Raw genomic sequence first — 21,454 nt, 5'->3', positions numbered from 1 at the left:
GCGCATGTGCAGGAATAAAAATCTTGTAAAGTGATGCATATGCATGAGATTCCAGTGATTTTTTTTTTTTTTTGCTTCCGGGCATGTGCACAAGTAAACAATCAACAAAATCTTTCTCGCACACACATCCCCTCCTGAGATTTTGTTTCCTGCGCATGCGCAGAAGCAAAAACATGCTGGGATGTGCGCGTGCACACACACAAGACACCAGAAGCTGCATGCACAGCTCAACTTTTACTACCTGTGGGGCATCCTTTAACGTTCTGGTAGGAATCCACTACTCATTCTGTAACCCACTTAGAGAGCCCTATGAAGCAGTATATACTGCTATAAGATGCACTGATGTATAAGACACACCAAGATATTAAAGAGGTAAGAATTTTTTTTTGTCCTCTCCAGCCCCCAGGAGCACTCTGCAGGACTCCCAAACTCTCTTTGTGCCCCATTTTTGGCAAAAATGGGTGAAAAGGGTGCACAGAGGGTTTGAGAGGCCTGCATAGTGCTTCTGGGTGCTGGGGGGAGGCAAAAACACTGTTTTTGCAAAGAAACGGCCCACTCTTTGCAAAAATGGGGGTGCTTTTGCCTTTCCCCATCCCCCGAGAAGCACTCTGCAGGCTTCCCAACCCCTCTGCACACCCCATTTTTGCAAAAAATGCACCAATTTTCCCCCAAAATTGGACACAGGAGTGGGGCTTTGGAAAGCCAAAAATGGCTTATTCAGTGCATGAGATGCACCCACATTTCCACCCTCTTTTAGGGAGGGAATAAGGTGTATCTTACACTCCAAAAAATACAGTCTAACTGCTATTGCTATCTTAGACCAAATGTGCCTTTTCTTTGGGTTATGTTACAGCATGAAGAGCAGTCATGTGATCCTGCGAAAAGCTGCAGCTACTTTAACAAGTTTCTAGCCGCTGGGCACGTGAGTACTCAACACACTTAGAAGCCTTTCATTGTTGTCGTCTCTTTGAAATCTGATGCAACATACAACTCTATTAAGTATGAATTATCTTCAAATATGTTCATGCTCTTCAGCACCAATATTTTAACTGTTTATACTTCACATCCATTTGTTTTAAATTTTTTTAACCGAAGCGTCCATTCTTTTCAGCTGATGTGAGATAATTGCATATACCTATCCCATTCATGCCTGGGAAAGAATCTTGTTTTTTTATAGGGTGAATAAAGAACTAAGAGTGTTGTGAGGTCCTTGGTGTTCTCTGAGCTTTGTTGTTTTCCTGCAAGCACCAAGGACCCTACAGTTCAACTCTGAAATATAAATATTCTCTTCCATCGGTACTAAGAAGTTCTCCCCACCAGCAGTGATTTGTTGTTCAACAAATCGGAATGGTATGGCTCCCAGGCCACCCTAAGTTAAGAACCAAACACACTGTGGTTTACTGCCACATGCAAAGCGGGTTACTGCAGCTATACTATAGGAAAAAAAGATATATTAATGGAAACCATATGCTGAAACCATATCTGGCACTAACATCTACAAAGTTGCCAAACAATTCACTTGATATAATCACACAATATTTTTGTTTAATAAACTCATTGAGGAAAAAAAAACCCTATGGAATGGGAAATGCCTTTTAATATACATCATATGTTCTTAGAGTAAGTTGAAAAAGCAATAACATCTGTTTGCTGGTTTCATAGTGTATCACACAAAAGAAGAAAAAACTAGAAAAAATATTTTCTTACAAGTTACTTATGTTTAATGCTTAAAAGTTTGAATGCACAAACAATAACCTACCATTATAGAAGTACTTGTGGTCAATACAATGCATTAGAACTATGTACAATGACACAGTTTAGTATCAAAATCTTTCTACACTGTAGAGTATTACGAAACTGTTAATGACATCAAACACTGAGCACTTAACACATTATTATTATTAATATTATTATTTGCTACCACATTTGGAACTTCAATGAACAGTCCATTGTAACTTGCAGCATTAACCCATTTCTAGTATGAAATTAAGTAATTTTCTACTTACACAATAAAGGTTTATCTACACAGTTCTTTTGATTTTGATCCATAGCAGCAAAGGCACTGTACATCAGCAGATCCACAGACTTAAAAGGTTTTTTTTTTAAAGCATTCAAAAGGAATATGTCACAGGTCATAGTATAACAGCAACAACAACAACATAAAAAGATAACACATGGTTTCTGGCACAATGGCTCAGCCTGCGTCCATTTCAGAGACGTTCAACTAAGACTTGGATAGAACTGGCGGTAAATAAAGCAAGTCCTTCTCCGAGTGAAAAATCCATTTTGTTCTGCACTTCAGAATGAGTGCTCTTCTAAATTCTAACTCTGAGGTCCTCACTTTTATAGTTTGTATTCGTGTCGGAATCCATTCCCTTCTCAGTGCCATCTCCAATGAATGTATCAAATATTTTTTTCTGTAATCTTTAGAACTGCAAAATTGCCCAAAGGCATGTATCTTTCTTTTCAAAGAAATGTAGCAAAAACATCCAGAAGGAATGAAGATGATCTTAGAGACACATTATTGTACTTCTCTCTGAAATATACAAAATAAAAGTGATATTAAAAATTCTGACCAATGCACTCTACTTAAATGTCTCAAAAGTATAGCCATTATATACTCTGCAGGAGGTTGGCAAAACACTGTCGAATGGCTGCTTAAAATAACTTGTTAAGAGTATAGTTGGTTTTGGCATGTATTTTCACAATTTCTTGTATTTAATTTCCCCTTAGAAATATGAACTTACTGAATTTGCTCAAAATATGGGACCGAGAAAAAAACCCGTGATCCCTCATGCCTCTGCATCTGGTTGCCCTGCATAACAGAGTATATCCTCAAAACAATATTACTTTTAAGCAGGACTTAAGGAAATACTCATTTGAATCAGAAATTGATATCACCAGAACTACCTAAATAATTTGTAAAACGCTGTAAGAATGTACACTGCTCAAAAAAATAAAGGGAACACTCAAACAACACAGTATAACTCCAAGTAAATCAAACTTCTGTGAAATCAAACTGTCCACTTATGAAGCAACACTGATTGACAATCAATTTCATATGCTGTTGTGCATTCAACTTTGTACAGAACAAAGTATTCAAATGAGAATATTTCATTCATTCAGATCTAGGATGTGTTATTTGAAAGTTCCCTTTAATTTTTTTGAGCAGTATAGTTAGGATACCAAGCCACCAGAGAAAACATGAGTTACTGCAACTCAGGATAAAATAACAAGAAACTGGTCTTATTAAATAAAACTTGCAGATGACTAGAGGCTGTAGAATATGGGTGTCAAACTCACTGCATCACGTTACTATCATGTGACATTTCAAAATGTTTTTCCTATTCATGGAGCTGGGGTGGCCATAGCCCGCATGTGATGCATTTGGCCTGCGAGCTGCCAATTTGACACCTCTGCTATAGAACATGGTAAAATAGGATTTTAATCCCTTTTAATTTTTGATGCATACATATTTTGCAAGAAAAAGAAAGAGAGAGAATACAATGCAGCATAGATTGATCAAATTTATAATTTGTTGTCCACTATTGCTTGTTTTCAGACATAAACCTCAATTACAGTTTAGTAATGGTAATTATGGCAATTTTCCTTGACCTGAGTTCCCTCCAGATGTGTAAACTTTAGGATAAAGCAGTGGCTGGGAATTTGGGAAGTTGAAAGTCAACTCAACTGGATAGTGTCCAAGTTGGATAAGTCTCGGGTCTGGGAATAAACCTGGCTAAGCCATTACAAGCTTCTCCTTTCCTTTTATTCTAGAGCAACTTCAAGGAGATCAAAAAATCATTCTTAATCATTGGCTGTATTGGTTGAGATAGTTGTTAACATCCAAAACAGCTGAATAACCTGAAGTTGAAGAAAGCTAGTTTAAGAGAAATAAACACAAGACTATCAACTATGATTTGAAGTATGTTTTTTTAAGTAAATCCTACTCAATATTAAGCAGTTTGTCACAGTAGACATAAGCAGCCATTCTTTGTTTATAATGAAAACGAATGCTTTTCATTCCATTGCAATGCACTACAGAAAAAGCTTGTGGTTTTTGGAAGGTTTATACAATACATGCAACATTTAATAACAGATTAGTGTTATTTCTGGACAAATCCTTAGTCTGGGAGGTGCCTAACATTACTGAAATTTCTTATCCTGTTTAGACATTATGACAACCCATATCTGAATGGCATGATAAGTAATGGAGGAAAGATCCTGTTTCTCTAGCACGTTTCATATTTCATATTCCTACAGGCTAATATGAACTAGATCACTGCCATTTGTAACACTGCATTCTTTTTAAACTACATGACTTAATGAAACTCTTGGCTTAAATAGTATCTGCATAACCTATGCAGATATCATAATTAGCATGCACACACACATACATACAATATTTTCCCTTTGTTTTCCAACAGGCACACACAACCAAATAATGTAAAATCACCAAGAATGCAACGCACCTTCAAATCCAAGGGAGACGCTGACTACTTTGTTTAGTCAGTTCCTTGTTAGAAAGATTTCTTTAACAAAATAAATACATTACAGCTATGTTACATAATTAAAAGAGTCAGTTCCCTGTTAAGTATGCTTATTCCATCTTCTTCCAAGTAGATAGCTGAAGATTTGGTTTTATATGTTCTTAATGAGTGCTTGCTATTAAATAGCAAGTCTAGCGGGAAAATTCCACAACCGTGTTGAACATTTTCATCCCTCAGATTGGGAAACAAGAAAAATAAAAGTAATATACAGCAAAGTGCTACTAGAAGGAGTACGGTTTTCATTCAGATTTGTCTCTAATAAATAACTTCATAGACTGTAGCCTTCTTGTCCCCAGAGCCAGTGACAATGTATTTGTCATCCACAGAGATATCACAGCTAAGTACAGAAGACGACTCTTTGGACTAAAACAAAAAGAAGAAGAAAAAAAGCATGTGTTAACCATTCTCTGCATAAATCAGATGAAATAGTAAATTAGTTCCTTTTAAGAAATAAAACAGTTACAGGATGGTTCAATTATACATTTCTGCTTCCTGTCTGGTATTATTCTCCAGTCTGTGCATCTTCAAACTTAATTGCAGTTAACTCTCCAGGCTTGAGAGAATAATAAGGTTGTACTTGGCATACATGTACTCTTCTCTAGAGATTAAAATCAACAAAACATACTTGTTACACAGTATTATTTTCTCTCTTGCAGCCTTGAAGAGTTTAAATAAAACAGAAGTGACCTAATGTGTATTCATAACCAATTGGGATAACCAGATGTCTAAAAGCAGCCCACAGAGGAGGCAGTTTGTGATAGAAAATGAATGGTTTGGTTTGCTTAAATACAGTTCAAAGCCTACTTTTAGCTGACAAATCAGTCAGACGCTCCATGCGGTGAAGGAAAAACTTGGAACCTAGCTTGAATTCGGGCTTAGCAGGGGGAACAATTAGGCCTCAGTGATCCTGTCAGCCAATTGTGGTTTTGCTGCCTGATTGTGGGAAACAGGCCTCAAACCAAATAGAGGCGTGGCATGAGAAACATGCAAAAGGCAGAACGCATGGCGTGAAAGGAAGGCCTAGACTCCAGAGTAGCAAAACAAGATCCTTGGGATCGAAAACAGATCATTGGGATCAGGAAAACAGATCTACAGGATCAAGAGAAGAGTGGGAAACATGCCCACACATGCTTCAGAGAGAAATGGTTAAAGTCTCCATACTTGGTTTCAGAGTACAGTGTTCCATCGATTTTCGTGGGTTCGAACTTTGCGAAAAGTCTATACCACGGGTTTTCAAAAATATTAATTAAAAAATACTTTGCAAGTTTTTTCCCTATACCACAATTTTTCCCGCCTGATGACGTTATATGTCATCGCCAAACTTTCGTCCGCCTTTAACAAATTTTTTTTTAATAAACTTTAATAAATAAACATGGAGAGTAATAATCTAAATGGTTGCTAAGGGAATGGGAAATTGCAGTTTAGGGGTTTAAAGTGTTAAAGGAAGGCTTGTGATACTGTTCATAGCCAAAAATAGTGTATTTACTTCCGCATCTCTACTTCGCGGAAATTCGACTTTCGCGGGCGGTCTCGGAACACAACCCCCGCGAAAATCGGGGGAACACTATACTGCCCAAAGCCACCAAAAGCACCTTTAAATTCTCCCTAGTGAGTCATATGCCTGAGTCATATGCCTTCTTTCTCTTTCATTGCTTCTACTGTTTTTGTTCAATATTGCACAGATTTCTCCTATTCTAGCGTTTATCCTTGCGGTTATCGTACTGTTGTTATTGTGTGTACACATACGCATGCCCATCACCCAAAGTTCCGATTGCTACAAGGATTCCACTTTGTAATAGGTGTGGAAGGAAAGCCACCGTTATTACTCTTTAATAGCAATTTCAGCAATGGGACTGAAAAACGGATTCAGCATAAAATGAAAGGCTTAAAAACAGCGAGGCTTTAAAATGTTATATAACGTTCTCAACGGATGAACACTGCCACACTACTGAGAGCAGATTTGGTCAACGGATTTGCTTTGTAAAATCTACCACTGACAAAGTTTATACAGTACGTGCAATTAATATCGGGCAGCTAAAATCAAATGAAGCAATTAAAACACATGATATCAGTCCATCCTGGGATTTGCTCAGAGAATATTCATATGATCTTCCTCCATTTCTCTTCCTGAACTGCTCTATGCTCGTTAGGTCTACATCAGAGATGTCCGACCTTGGCAACTTTAAGTCCTGTGGACTTCAATTCCTAGAATTCTCCAGTGAGCATGATTAGCTGGGAAATTCTGGGAGTTGAAGCCCACAGTTGTTAAAGTTGACAAAGGTCTTCATGATTTTGGGCTGAGGGAAGAAGGAATGGGTAATGATTTTTACCTGAAATATACTGGCTCCATAAGGTGTTCTCCATGCATTCAGAAGATTATCCTTTCCAGTGCTTACAAACCACTTGCCTGAAAACACATTTTATATTATAATTAGAGGAAATTGATTAATTCTACATCAGTAAAGCTCTACTTCTTATCTCTCTGTCTCCCATTTGTTTTTTCTTCTGGTAAAAGCAATACATCGCATCAAAGTTTCACAAACATTTAGTCACACATGCAAAATTAAACAGCATTATTTCCTTTTCTGTATTAGAAAAGGAAAAAAGTTATGTATTACATATTATTACATATTATTAGAAATATATTTAGCAAATAGATGATAAAGCCAGCATTTATTAAATTGCTTACCACAATGGGCAAATTTAAGGGATAATACACAACTCTCGTGAAGATGAAGCTGATACTTGTCTGGTTTTGTGACATGCAACACTTCAACATTGCTGTTCTCCATCCCTACTGCCAACCATTCTCCCGTAGGGCAATAGCCCAGTGAGAAAATCTGAAATTATGAATGCACACGGATTATTATGACTTAGGTACCTGTTGACACAATTATTGTTCTTTGAAAGACAAAAAACCAAAATAAAAGGAAAAACATCTATGGTTTTCTTTCAAAAGATGGTATTACAGTAGGTTAAGATAATAAGTTCCTATTATCCCAATTCATGCTGGATAATATATATTAAATGCTATAGTTCAGATGGACTAAAATAATATTCTTGAAGAAATTATCTTGGAATAAGTTCTACAGAAAGGATAACAATTATTTAGAACAGTGGTGCCAACCTTGACAACATTAAGACTTTTGGACTTCAGCTCCCAGAATTCCCCAGCCAGCTGAAATCCATAATTCTTAATGTTTCTAAGGTTGGACATCTCTTATCGAGAGGAGTCATTCAGTCTGACAGCTTGTGATTAAGACTCCGTAACCTCTTGGGGATCAAGAAAGAGCTGTTATCTACCCAAAAATTACTTCCTTTCATGACCTAATCTAGTAAAAGAACACAGAAAGCCAAACTGAAGAGAAGAGTGACTTTGTATGGCATAGATTCTGTAAAAGAGTACCTGGGATGTGAAGTCGTGCTGCTGCAGTTGCCTCCCTTCTCTCAGGTCCCAAGATCTCACAGTATTATCCAAGCCTCCCGTCCAGAGCTTAGTGCCATCATTAGAAATGTCAATGCAGCTGGCTCCATCTGTGTGGCCCTGGAATTGCCTAAAGATGCCAAGTTGGGAGACAATCACTTTCGGAAAACTTTCCTCTGCTAAAACATTGCAAAAGCTTGCATGGTGATTTTAAAGAGCTCCCCCAAATAAAATAGAAAGCAAATGTTTTCTTATTTTCTATTGAATTTTTTGAAAGAAAAAAACAAACAAACACATACAAAAAGTAGACACATCATACAATACATACAAGGAGTTTACGGAAACTTATGCATTTTGAAATAAAGTTGTTTTTACATTGTCTTTTCTACATTGTCCTCTTTCATTTTGTTTGGTTTTTTCATCTCTGTTTTTTTCTCTGTCCAATTGCATAATTTTCCCCATACAGTATAATAGTCATTTTCCTGTTTATTTTGCAATTCCATCATCATTTTACTCATTTTTGCACATTCTAGTATCTTTCTGATTACCATTTGTTCTATTGGTATATTTTCTTTTTTCCAATTTTGTGCAAATCTCAATCTTGCCGCTGTAAGTACATGGATTATAAGATATAAATTTGCCTTTTTATGATGCCCACTGATAATACCTAGTTGGTATATTTCCGGTTTTAATTCTAGTTCCTAGTTTAGAATATCTTTCATCCAATTTCTAATTAATGCCCAAAATTTACTGCTTCTGGGCACGTCCACCACATATGGTAGTACGTGCCATGTGGTGTTTTACTCTTCCAACATTCGCTATTTAATGACAAAGCCACTGAAAAGAGTGACTTACAACCAATCCTTGCACTTAACGATTGTCCCCATAGTCACATGATCAAATTTCAGGCGGTTGGCAACTAGCATGTATTTACAATGGTTGCAGCATTCCAGGGTCATGTGATTCACCACTTGTAACCTTCCCATCTGACTTCCGATAAGCAAAATCAAAAGGGAAGTCAGATTTGCATCTCAAGCATATGATTAGCAGTGATTCACTTAACAGCCATGGCAAACATTGTGAAATTAAGCATGATTCAAAAAGTGCCTAGCTTAGCAATGGGAATTCTGGTCCCAAATGCAATCATAAGTAAAGGGCTATCTGTATAGATTAATGCAATGGGGTTTGGTATTTTTAAAGGCCCTTAGCAACTTCAGGTTAACCTTATAATGTAATAAAACATTGTAGGTGACTGCGCACTGGTAGCGGCCACCAGATTGTGCAATTTGCAAACGACTGCTCTGGTTCCAGTCCTTTGGGTGCCGCCAAGTTTTTTCTTTAATTTTTGGTATTTTTGGCTTTTTGCGCATGGACAGAAGAAAAATCTCAGGAGGGAATGCAAAACACTGCCAAAATCTCATGCGTGTGCATGTCCCCTCACAAGATTTGGGCATGTTTTTGCTTCCTGCTCATGCATGGAAGCAAAATCATGTTGGGGATGCCTGTGTGTGCATGTGAGACTCCCCATGCGGTGTGCACAGCGCACTGGTAGCAACAGGTAGGAGAAATCTGCCCCTGGTTAACCTGCTACATTAACACATTTTTAAAAGTCTGGCGTAGAGCAGTATAGAAATATCACCAACAAAAATATTAATAAATTAAGGGTTGTGTTTGGAGAAGAGTTCTGTATCATAAAATCCTTCACTTCCACTTTTTAAAATGCTGTTTCAATAAAATAATGCCTTAGGTGTATGTATTCTGTTTTTCAATGTATAAGATGCACTCCCTCCACCAAAGTGGATGGAAATGTCTGTGAGTCTTATAGAGTTAATGTTGCTGAAGCCCTGCCTACCTGTCAGCCCCTGCCATTCGGCCTCTGCCCCCCCAAAATTTGCCTCCTTGCAGCAAACAGCCTGTTCAGCTTCAACATAGCCTGATTTAGCATGAGCAGCTGATTGGCAGTTGTATCAGCCACCCGGAATACAACCTATCAGATGTTCCAGGCTGCCGGGATCGCCACTATCCATTGCCACCATCCCACCCCATCGCTGCCCTGCCTATCACCACCTCCACATGCCCCATTGTTGGCCTCTGCATGTCCCATTTCCTGCTTCCATGCACTTCATTTTTGGCCTGTTCCAGGCGTCAGGGATAGGTGGTAACTGCAGTGGGTGGTGATGGCGGCAATGGGCGGTGGTGATCCCTACAGTCTGGAACAGCTGATAGCTGGTATTCCGGGAGGCCAATCCAACCGCCAATCAGTTGCTTATGCTAAATCAGGCTGTGCTGAAGCGGTTCAGGCTCTTTGCTGCAAGGAGGCAAATTGCTGGGAGCTAGAGGTAGGGTTTTTGCTTGTTTTTCTCCCCAAAAGCTAGGTGTGTCTTACAGTCTGAAAAATATGGTAAATCAAAGAATGTCCCAGTCATGATTTTGTGGGAATATAATCAAATAAAGATATTTAATAACTCAGCATGTACCCAGAACTATGTCTTCTAATATAATAAATTATTATTAAATAAATTATTATTATTATAACTCTAAGATCTTTTTTAAAAAAAAGATATTTAAAACCAATTCTTTATTTTTTTAAAAAAGAACAACCAAGATTCTTAAGCACCTTCAATCATTAATAAGACAAGAACATCCTGCATGTGACCAATTGTTAACTCTATCATTTGTTGTCATCCATATCACTCATCATACCTAGGGCACAACTATCCTTATAGAGCCTCCATGGAAGCTGCCTAATATTGCTTGGTAGTCCAGGATCCTAAAAGAGAACGGGCATTTTGCTACTCAAAGACATCTACACACAAAGGTTGAAAAGAAGTGGGAGATGGATGGAGTAAGCTTTTTTTCCGATAGGTTTTGTGAAAGTCTGAGCAGGACTTTAAAGTGGTTTTAATACAGAATATCCTCCATTCGGTTATGAGCTGATGACATCTTATGTTTTCACAGGGAATTATTCTTTAGATTCTGCACAGGCTATTCGTTTTCATTTAGTTTTCCTTTCCACTAGAGATAACTGCAAACCAATATATCTCTGTGAATTCCCAGCCTGGGGTTACTCATACTCTTATCTCTATTTAATTAGGTTTACTACCTGCCCTGCCCTCAGATCTCAGGAGCAAATTAAATTCAGACATAACATTTCTTTTCTCCCCCCTCTTCCCCCAGGACTCATAATGAGACAAAGAAGAAACAACAAAGGCAAAGATGGATTTTTAAAAAAAGAATAAAAACACAAATGACTGGTATACTAGTGACACTCTTTGGCAGGATCCCAAAATCATATCTACATGGTTATTAACATCCGCAAGCATATATTTTCTATTGCCATCTAGTTCTTCTTTATCCGGTTACAGAGACACCGTTTTATTTTAATCTCCCTACAGTATCTACATATAATTGACATTCTAGTGGATGCCCTGAGGCATCCTATGAATTTTGAAAATCAACAGCCTTGCATGAATCCGAAATCTAGCTCTTCACTGCCAGGCAGGCAGGCAGGCAGGCAGAAAGACAGACATACACTCAAGCTCAGCTTAAGGTTGAAAGAGCTGCTAATGGTTTCTGCTGGGAAAGCAGCACTTTGCTGTTGAATTTCTTCCATGATGGAACTAAAAGGCACACAACATGCCCTGTCACTCTTCCCTGTCTAAAAAAAGGAACACCAAAGATGGGAGGAAGACTCTGAAAAGTAAGGCACATTAAGCAACTACACAACATGTGGCAATAGCTACTTTTACCAATGCTTTTTAATCTGGTTTGATTGACCTACCTGACCAGGGTCTGATTGTGTAGGTCCCATACTGCAATGTTTCCATCGCTACAGCAGGAGAAGCACACCTTGGAATCGGGGCTGATTGCAAGAGCATAGCAGGCAGGAGCTGAGGATGTCAACTCTGCTTTTATGCGTGGAGTGGGCGCTGCCAGGTCCCAAATGGATAATGTGCTGGCTTCCCCACCAACGATCAGGGTGCGGCCATCAGGGAGTAATCTGCAGGAGCGGATGTAGTTATCTCTGTTCTGTAGACACAGAAAGCACCGCCAAGAGATTACTCGGAAGAAAGAAAAGCATAATAAAAGAAACAGAAATCTATAAAATTACTGTATTCCCTCTTGGTTTTAATGAGCTCGTGAACTATTTGAATGCAGGGCTAAAAAAAAAATGAAACAGCACTTTGTTTTTCTTTAAGATGCAGCCACATTCTCAGGAAAAGAGTTTTCTTTGTAATATATGTCTCCCACGACTAATAAGTTACAAAAATCTGAATGCTCCAGCAAGAGTGATCTCTTTCACAGAGGTTTCATTCAGCATATATCTACAGATCATGAAACCTCAAATAACACCAGGTTGTTTGTCTTGAATGTAAATAATCAATAGACTATTTAAAAAAAAGAAACCTCAAATAACAAAACACCACATCTATGGGTAGGAGAAAGATTTGGTCTTAGAACCCTGAGAAATAGCTTCCTTCCTTCCTCCCTCCCTCCCTCCCTCCCACACCTGTTCTAGGAGTGGTGGATATAGCATCCAGGAAAGGCTCAAATCCATTTGTTCTCTGATTGGATTGAGTCTATCAAAGCTGTTTAGGTGATACCCTTGTTGCTATACATTTCAGTTAGAAACGAAGAAGTGAAGCGACAGAATATGTTGTGCCAGAATAAGGTAAGAAGTTCATCCATAAAAAAACCAAAGCCAACAGTCTAAGTTGAGTAAACTGGGGGGGGGGGGGGCTGGATGCTATATCCACCATTGCTAGAAGAGGCTATCAGGTAAAACCAATGCCCCTTCTCCCTCATGGTGGACATAGTATCCAGAATGGGACATGCCAAAGCTGGCTGTCGAAATAGCAATAGCAATAGCATTTAGACTTATATACCACTTCATAGTCCTTTTACGGCCCTCTCTAAGCAGTTTACATAATCAGTATATTGCCCCCAACAATCTGGGTCTGGATGGACCTCCTTCCATCCTTGTAAGGATGGAAGGCTGAGTCAACTTTGAGCCGGTTGTGAGACCTAGTCCTAGTCTTCTGACAGGGACGGCATACAAATCTAATTATTATTATTATTATTAATAATAATAATAATAATAATAATAATAATAATAATAGTAATAATGATGATGATGATGACCTGCTGCAACATCCTCCTGCCAAAGGATGTTTCAGCCAAAGCGAAGACATCGACTTTATAGTGCTGTACAAATGGAGAAGGCAAAGACCAAGTAGCCATGCAGCAAACCTTCTCTAGCAACGCCCAGGTAGCCCAAGTTGCTGAAATGGCAGCGCTCCTTATCGAGTGGGTGGTGATGTGAGAGGGTGCCTGGAGCAATTGTTGCTATTAGCTATTGTATTGTACTGTGGATCACATCATCTTAGGATTCATGGTTGAAATGATAGAAATAAGCTGGTTGAAATGATAGAAATAACGATTCTGACATGTGAAACGCAGCAGTCTGTTTGTTGTAGATACGCAGCGCTCATCTCACATCCAGAGTACGCCAGTGTTTCTCTGCAGGGTGGACAGGCTGTGCACAAAAGCTAGGGAGGGCAATCTCCTGCACCCAATGGAACCAAATATCCTTTGGAAGGAAGGTTGGATCTTATCAAAGAACTACTTTGTTATACTCCTTGGCATTGTGTCCAGGGCAGCCCATTCAAAAAGAAAAAGTCAATAATATTTCTTGAAGTCGCGAGATGTTTTCTTTTAGAATGGGCTGTCCTGGACACAATACCAAGGAATATGACAAAGGTACTGGTACAAGTATTAGTAGTATACATATCTTGTGATGAGGTGCAATTTGGTGATGATAGTCAGACGGGGTGGGCCGCAAGACACACATTCTACATGGTACTAATAGCTCCATCACGTATGCTGCATTTGCAGTTTTGTGTTGTCCGGTCCACTAAACATGGACTATATGTGAAGCAATGTGGGCATCCCAGTCCATCAAGCTGGCATCCATTGTCAGGACCATTAAACACTTCTCAAAACAGACTTGGAAAGAACCTGAGATCCCCACCAAGTGAGAGATGTGACGACATGTGGTGGAAAATGCACCCTGGCCAGAGAAGTGCCCCTGACAGACTTCTGAGAATGTGGCTGCATCTTTTTAAAAAACCAGGCTGATGCAAGATGGCTGTTCAAGATGGACGCCCTCATCCTCAGAAATTCCAATTCTGAATTAATGTCTCCAGCAGAAGCCTGCAATTGATCATCTGTATTAGACTGATCAGACCCCTGGTCCTATGAAGGATCATAGTCCGCTACATGTGCACAAGGGCAAGTGCACAAATGATTGTATTCAGATGTTTTAGTTAATAACCGTTGTCGGCGCGAATTCGATGATGTGCTCAAATGGTATATAATACAAAGGGTGGAATATATGCCATGCCCTTTTGTGGCATGGCTGCACATGAGGTGAGTATCACAACTGGCCATCTGTGCCCTGGTGGAGCATGGCTTATTATTGCCATGCCCTTATTGCCATGCCCTTGTGACTGTGCCATTGACTATCACCGTGCCCTGGTTGGACATGGCAGACTGTTGGCTGTGGGCACTAATGCTCCACTGATGGATGGTCAGCAGCTGAATATGGCCCTATGATTGAAAGTAACACCCACCCCCTCATTGCCTTTCACAAACTTCTATGTCACCAGGCTTGGGGAAATTGACATACCCGTAGCTATTTCATTTTATGTATGGTTTGTTTGGATTGTATGACTGTTTTATAATGGGTTTTTTATAATTGTTTTTAATATTAGATTTGTATTTCTGTATTATTTATTGTGAGCCGCTCTGAGTCTTCGGGGAGGGGCGGCATACAAGTCTAATAAAATAATAATAATAATAATAATAATAATAATAATAATAATAATAATAATAATAATAAAATAATAATAATAATAATAATAATAATAATAATAATAATAATAATAATAATAATAATAATAATAATGGCATTTGCACCCGTTCTTTATGATTAGGGAATCAATTCCCAATAGGCAGCAATGTCCCAGAGCTCTCAAAATGGCCACCACGGTTACAAAATGGCAACCACTATCTGATGGTTGCCTGGCCATCCCAGCTCTCAGTCAAAAGGTTCTATTAGTGGCCAGTTAATCTGCTGCTGCCTTTCTGTTACAACGTTAGCCCTGTGCTGCCCCAAAAGAGCTGCTGACAGTAGACAGGGCGACTGCTTTGATTAGAGCCTGAATGGGCAGAATGCCTCCGAAGCCTCAAATAAATGACTGACACATTCCCCACTCACCAGCTGGAGATCTAAGGTGTGATCAAGTGGGTGGCTGACAGAATATATCGGATCCTCAGTTTTCCTTCAGTTAAGTTAAAGTTTTAAGCAATCCCCCTCCCGGAGAGCCCTCAGAGAGATAAGCAATCAGCCTTGCAAACAGTCCCACACAGGCAGGCAGAGAAGCCTCTGCCTGAGGCAGACCGAGAGCCGCTTGGCTGCAATTAAAGCCCAAAGGCACCAATCAGTCTCAGATGTTAGAAGCCAAACAAACTCCACAATCCTAGTAGAATGGTAAACCTCTGCAATGAATACAGCAACCAATTTTCACCAATTCTGGGAAGAAAGGTGGCACAACCGTCCTCGTTGAGTGAAAATTATTATTATTATTATTATTATTATTATTATTATTATTATTATTATTATTATTATTTATTAGATTTGTATGCCTGAAAGGCATAGCAATAAGGGCGCACTCAGTCTAGACGGATTTAACCCATTCCTGGATGCTATAACCACCATAAGGGAGAACGGTACATCAAAAGCCAAAGATAAATTAAATTGTTTAGTGTGGATAATGGCTTATGGCCTATAATTAGCAGCTACACGAAACCATGGTTGAGACTGCTAATAACAAAGCCCACCTGTACTTTTAATAATCTACTCATAGTTCAGCATATTTTCATTTGGTGTAGTTTTCATTAAAAACAATAATGTTGAATAGGAGAATAAGAAAATGCTCACCGATGGGATTCTGCCTATCATATAGAATTAATTAATATTCTCCTATCTACTGTGGGAGTTTTAACTTGCCTCAGTGTACTAACAGAATTCTGCCATTTGGATTTGGATGATTCTTATTTGAAGATGAGAAAATAACAGAGGAAATTATTTCTTTGCGTTCTAAAAAGTACCGACCTATTGAAGTGTAGCAAATTAAGCTTCAAAATAAAGAATATATAGTTATAATCTAGCTAGTTATGCTTAATGATGTTTATATCAGCTATCCCAGTGTTTCCCAACCTTGGCAACTTGAAGATATTTGGACTTCAACTCCCAGAATTCCCCCAGGCAGCGAATGCTAGCTGGGGAATTCTGGGAGTTGAAGTCCAGATATAGAAACATAGAAACATAGAAGTCTGACGGCAGAAAAAGACCTCATGGTCCATCTAGTCTGCCCTTATACTATTTAAATTGCCAAGGTTGGGAAACACTGAGCTATCCTACTGTCACATTGATTTCAGTCAATGCCAATGATAAACATTTAAAAAATATGTCCCAAAGGATTGGGAATCCTCCATACGAATTTGGACAGGCAAGAAAGACTTTTAGGAGACGGTGTTGTGGCATGAGGAACATGGTTGCATTTGTAAACAAGGATCCTTCAACTGATACCTCTCGATGTAACTATACTGCTCAAAAAAATAAAGGGAACACTCAAATAACACATCCTAGATCTGAATGAATGAAATATTCTCATTGAATATTTCATTTGCACAACTATTCCATTTGCATAACAGCATGTGAAATTGACTGTCAATTAGCGTTGCTTTCTAAGTGGACAGTTTGATTTCACAGAAGTTTGATTTGCTTGAAGTTTTTAAAGTGTTCCCTTTATTTTTTTGAGCAGTGTACATTGCCTACCTTTAGCCATGTAACCAATATTCTTAAGCATGATATTTCTATTAAAAGGTGTAGAGGTCCTTTTAACATTCGTTAAATTCCATAGTTTTGATTAAAGAATTGATGAACTAGTAAAGCTTAACAATTCTTGGCCACTTATATCTACCCTTTACAATATCATAGTCACTGAACTACAAACGCCTTGTCATACAAACTTTTCGAGATACAAACCCGGTATTTAAGATTTTTTTGCCTCTTCTTACAAACTATTTTCACCTTACAAACCCACCGCCGCTGCTGGGCTGTCCCCACCTCTGGACTTCCATTGCCAGCAAAGAACCTGTTTTTGCGCTGCTGGGATTTCCATGAGGCTCCCCTCCATGGGAAACCCCACCTCCCGACTTCCATGTTTTTGTGAAGCTGCAGGGGATTCCCAGCAGGGGAATCCCAACAGTGCAAAAACGGGCGCTTCGCTGGCAACAGAAGTCTGGAGGTGGGGTTTCCCATGGAGGGGAGCCTTAGGAGAAACCCAGCAGTGTGAAAACGGGCGCTTCGGCTGGCAAAAGGGGTGAATTTTGGGCTTGCACGCATTAATCGCTTTTCCATTGATTCCTATGGCAAACATTGTTTCGTCTTACAAACGTTTCACCTTAAGAACCTCGTCCCGGAACCAATTAAGTTTGTAAGACAAGGTATCACTGTATTTGCATATGCCACAGGTATACTTCTAAGGCTATCATTCTCACGGGGTACCCCATTCAAGATTTCTTGTTATTTTTACTCACCAAACAATCCAGCTGAGAGACAGGACTTTTGTTTCCTGGATGACTGATATCCCAGACCTTGACACATCCTTTTCCACCAGTATACACGTGCCTTGTTGGGTTGCTAATAGTAACTGCACATACCACTTCCCCGTGGTTGAGGGTGTTAATCTGCCGAGCGTGACGTGGAATGCCTGGACCAATGAGGGCATCGGGAGGAAAAGGTACAGGCTGCATCTGACCATCAGCACTTACATGAAATGAGTACGCTCTAGGTTAAGCAGAGAGAAATCCTGTTTTAATTCCTTGCATCGTCTAACCAATGAAATCTTACTAAACATGGATAACTGGATAATGGATAATGTTTGATTTTAAATTTTTAGCTTTAAAAAAATATTTAAAATTAATTGTTCTGTTAATTGGATTTAGAAATGTTTTAAATATTGTATTTTATTGAGATGTTGTAAGCCGCCCCGATTCCACGGAGAGGGGCAGCATATAAGTCCAATTAATAAATAAAAAATAAATATATAAATAATGCTAATATACAGTTTGTAAAATACATAATGTGACATAATATAGGTTGCTGCCGAGTGTAAAATATATTTCTATTTTGAATGAAACACCAGGCAGTTTGGGCCATTCATTCTATACAGCCAGGGAAATAGTGTTGTTGGTTTTTTTTTTAAAAAAATCAGAAATAGGACATTGTATGACTGGTAGTTATGTCACCTGCAAATAATTTATCAACAAAATTCTGCAAATGTTCTTCTAGGGAGAGAGGGCATTCCAGTGCTTAAAATTGCTATGCTTAAGGTATCTATCATGTATTGAAGTCCTTAGGTAAAGGCAATAACAATTCAAGAATTACAACTGAAGAATAAAATATCTTCCTTGTTAAGTATTTTCGTTAAAAAAATAAATAAAGTTGATCTAGATCAGTGATCTCCAACTTTGACAATTTTAAGAGTTGTGCACGTCAACTCCCAGAATTCCTCAGCTGGCAAATTCCAGGAGTTGACATTCACAAGTCTTAAAAGTTGCCACAGTTGGAGATTACTGATCTAGAGTATACTGCAAGGAAATGTGTAGTTAATAGATATAATGCTGACATGGAAATCTAATTTAGGATAGCAAAGATAGTTCACAAATTTCTTCTTTGAAACAAAAACCTGTCTCCTTTTTTTCCAGTAAAAGGAAGTAAACTTAATTAAAATACGTTAAAGAAATGGTACTTAGTGCTATATAGAAGTTATGTATTAAAACATCTATCAATTCCAATCATTGTTCATACTTGCTGGAGATAACATCAACTGCCGTCCAAAACAGCTGGAGGGTTTTACATTGCCTGTTCTTTATTTTCAGATAAACAAATACCATCATATAGTCTCCTTAGTGATTGAAAATGTAATCACATTATAGAAAAATATCTGAAAGACCTTAAGCTACAAAGGCAAGAATTTGAGGAGATTAAACTATTCACCCATGGCTGCCAAACTTCTACTTATAAAGGATCTAAGTGCTAGGTTACCAATTGAACGTGGTAATTCTAATATTTCATGAATTGTATCATTCAGGATAGGTCAACTAAATGTATTTTCTCTATAGCAGTGGTTCTCAACGTGGGGGTCGGGACCCCATTTGGGGTCGAATGACCATTTCACAGGGGTCACCTAAGACCAGGGGAAAAGAAAAAATTCCCATGGTGTTAGGAACAAAAACTGCTATTCTGGTGCTTTGGAACATATTGCTGGAGAGACGGAGTAACGACACGGACACAAGAGCTGGATTTAAACTGGGTCATTTTTATTAACATAAATTTGCATAATTTATTCATTAAATTTGCATATATTAGCATAATCAACTATGACCCGGAAATGGACCTGCAGGGTCAAACAAACACTTCCGGGGCGGAAATGACGTTAGGGCAAAACTTCCTGGGCAACTCATGGGCGTATCTCGATGCAAGTCCAGGTGAGGGACCACTCCATCACCTGCGACCCTGCCATGCTTTGCATGAGGGGGGTCCCACCAGCTAACCCGAATCCGGGAATTTAAAGGTGCAGGACCCAAAGACAGGTTCCCCCCAGCCGCTCAGGCAGTCGCTCCCTCCATGAGCTTGCAGAGAACCTGTCAATCATCCCCAAAGATGCCCAAGGGAGAACGCGCGGTTGCTAAACCACCCCCCAATTTTCCGCCCCTAACCTGCCTACCCAAATGACCAAAGGTAAGCCAATTAATCTAATATAAATACAGGCACCCCCTAACCGCACATCCATCTCCTCAGTGTGGAATGGGCGAAAAAACAGCCCGGCTAAGAGGCAGAACTGCAAAAAATTCCCATTCGGCCCCCTAAGGGCGACCCCTAAGCACACTGCAAAATAGGGAGGGCGGGCGGGTGTCTGCTCGGGCTGCTGTCCGGGCGAGAAGGCTGAGCCTCGGGCCTGCTCGCCCTTATATAGGGCAAGCAGGCCCCGCCCGGACCAATCAGCAGCCGGGCCAAACAGGCCCGAAATCCCGAGCGAAGTCTCGCCTCGCGAGACTTCACTCGGGATCCAAAATGGCGGCCGCCAGAGGGTCCGATGTCTCCCGGTCCCTCCAGCAAAGCCTGCCTGCCGGGTAAGTCCAGCGCCGTCATTTTTACAATCCGGCCAATCAGGCATTTACAGTGGGAGTGTCCCTCTGACCTTCCTGCCAATCAGCTTAAAACTCTGTTGGGAGAATTGGCACTAGACCTATGGTTGGGGGTCACCACAACATGAGGAAATGTATTAAGGGGTCGAGGCCTTAGAAAGGTTGAGAACCACTGCTCTATAGAGATCTTTTCTATATATGATCACCCTACACCCATTATATAACTGGGCAAGTCATTCTCCTTAGTCTGATTGGACTTTATTTAAGTTGCATGCTTGATTTCACAAGTAGAGCTCAAATAATTATACTGGATTTGTTATGTACTTTTCTCTTGCTGAGAAGTAAAACAGGTGAAAACTCTCTACCTTGTTTCTATAATTGTTTCTCTTAACAGCTAAGCTAGTTACAGTAGGTCAGCAACAATTTTTTAGTGAATTTCCTCAAAGATCCATTTGTGCACGATGAAATCATAATTCTTTCCCAGTATTTTCAACCAAACAGAACACTCCAGTATTCTTTTGTGCAACTTTGTTGTTTATGGAATCCAGTGAGTCTGCATTTCATCGCAGGGCTTCTTTTGTGCACAAAGGAATTATTTTTAAAACAGAGGGGCAGAACACTAAAGACATGCACACCACAGAGCCTTTTGTAATTTGTCTTTCTGTGCCAAGCAGAGTTACCTTAGTCCAGCATGCCCCATCGCAGAAACATAACCCCTTCCCTGTGCCCTTCTTTTATCCACGGCATCTGATACCCTTGGCATATAGTCCCCTACAGAAAAAACTGCCAAATAGGCTTTTAAGATTAAAAGGAGGATTAACCACCCTCTGCTACACATGGAATTCAGTATCGAGAGGAAGCAAAGGCAACAAAAGCTTAATAATATGATTGAGTTAGTGTGTTTAACACTCACGGTTTTCCTCCTGGGATGCCTGTCAGATTCGGAGGAATGCCTGGGACTCGCATATGATGATGTGGATCAAAACCAACCTGGAGTTTTCCCACAAACAGAACAAAGAAAGTTCTAAGCATTAATGGAAAATGCTGGAACGCTGCTTTTCAGCCTTACATCAAACGTTACTATGGAGAGAGCCTTCTGCAAAGATTAAAAAACCATACTGGACTGTGCCAAGGTCCACAATTCAACATCCTGTTTCTAAAACTAGCCGTTCATTTGCTTCAAAGGGACTTTCCACCTCAT

General features: G+C 39.4%; 1 protein-coding gene across 4 annotated transcripts in view; it reads right to left on the bottom strand.

The window, feature by feature from the left end:
• Nucleotides 1–1,698: 1,698 nt before the first annotated feature.
• Nucleotides 1,699–21,454, bottom strand: part of LOC139162402 (transducin-like enhancer protein 4) — a 193,935-nt gene continuing 174,179 nt past the window's right edge. For all 4 annotated transcript variants that reach the window (XM_070742718.1, XM_070742720.1, XM_070742721.1 and 1 more), the window contains 8 exons: nucleotides 21,167–21,243; nucleotides 17,641–17,890; nucleotides 11,756–12,003; nucleotides 7,957–8,104; nucleotides 7,240–7,390; nucleotides 6,881–6,957; nucleotides 4,473–4,913; nucleotides 1,699–2,536 (listed from right to left, as the gene is read on the bottom strand). In XM_070742718.1, the coding sequence (XP_070598819.1) occupies nucleotides 4,806–4,913; nucleotides 6,881–6,957; nucleotides 7,240–7,390; nucleotides 7,957–8,104; nucleotides 11,756–12,003; nucleotides 17,641–17,890; nucleotides 21,167–21,243 (1,059 nt within the window). In that variant the 3' untranslated portion in view covers nucleotides 1,699–2,536; nucleotides 4,473–4,805. The remainder of the gene's footprint in view (nucleotides 2,537–4,472; nucleotides 4,914–6,880; nucleotides 6,958–7,239; nucleotides 7,391–7,956; nucleotides 8,105–11,755; nucleotides 12,004–17,640; nucleotides 17,891–21,166; nucleotides 21,244–21,454) is intronic.

This window comes from Erythrolamprus reginae, chromosome 2 (genome assembly GCF_031021105.1).
Source record: "Erythrolamprus reginae isolate rEryReg1 chromosome 2, rEryReg1.hap1, whole genome shotgun sequence".
In the NCBI taxonomy this organism is placed as follows: Eukaryota; Metazoa; Chordata; class Lepidosauria; order Squamata; family Dipsadidae; genus Erythrolamprus; species Erythrolamprus reginae.
This window is presented reverse-complemented; position numbering and strand designations above follow the sequence as displayed.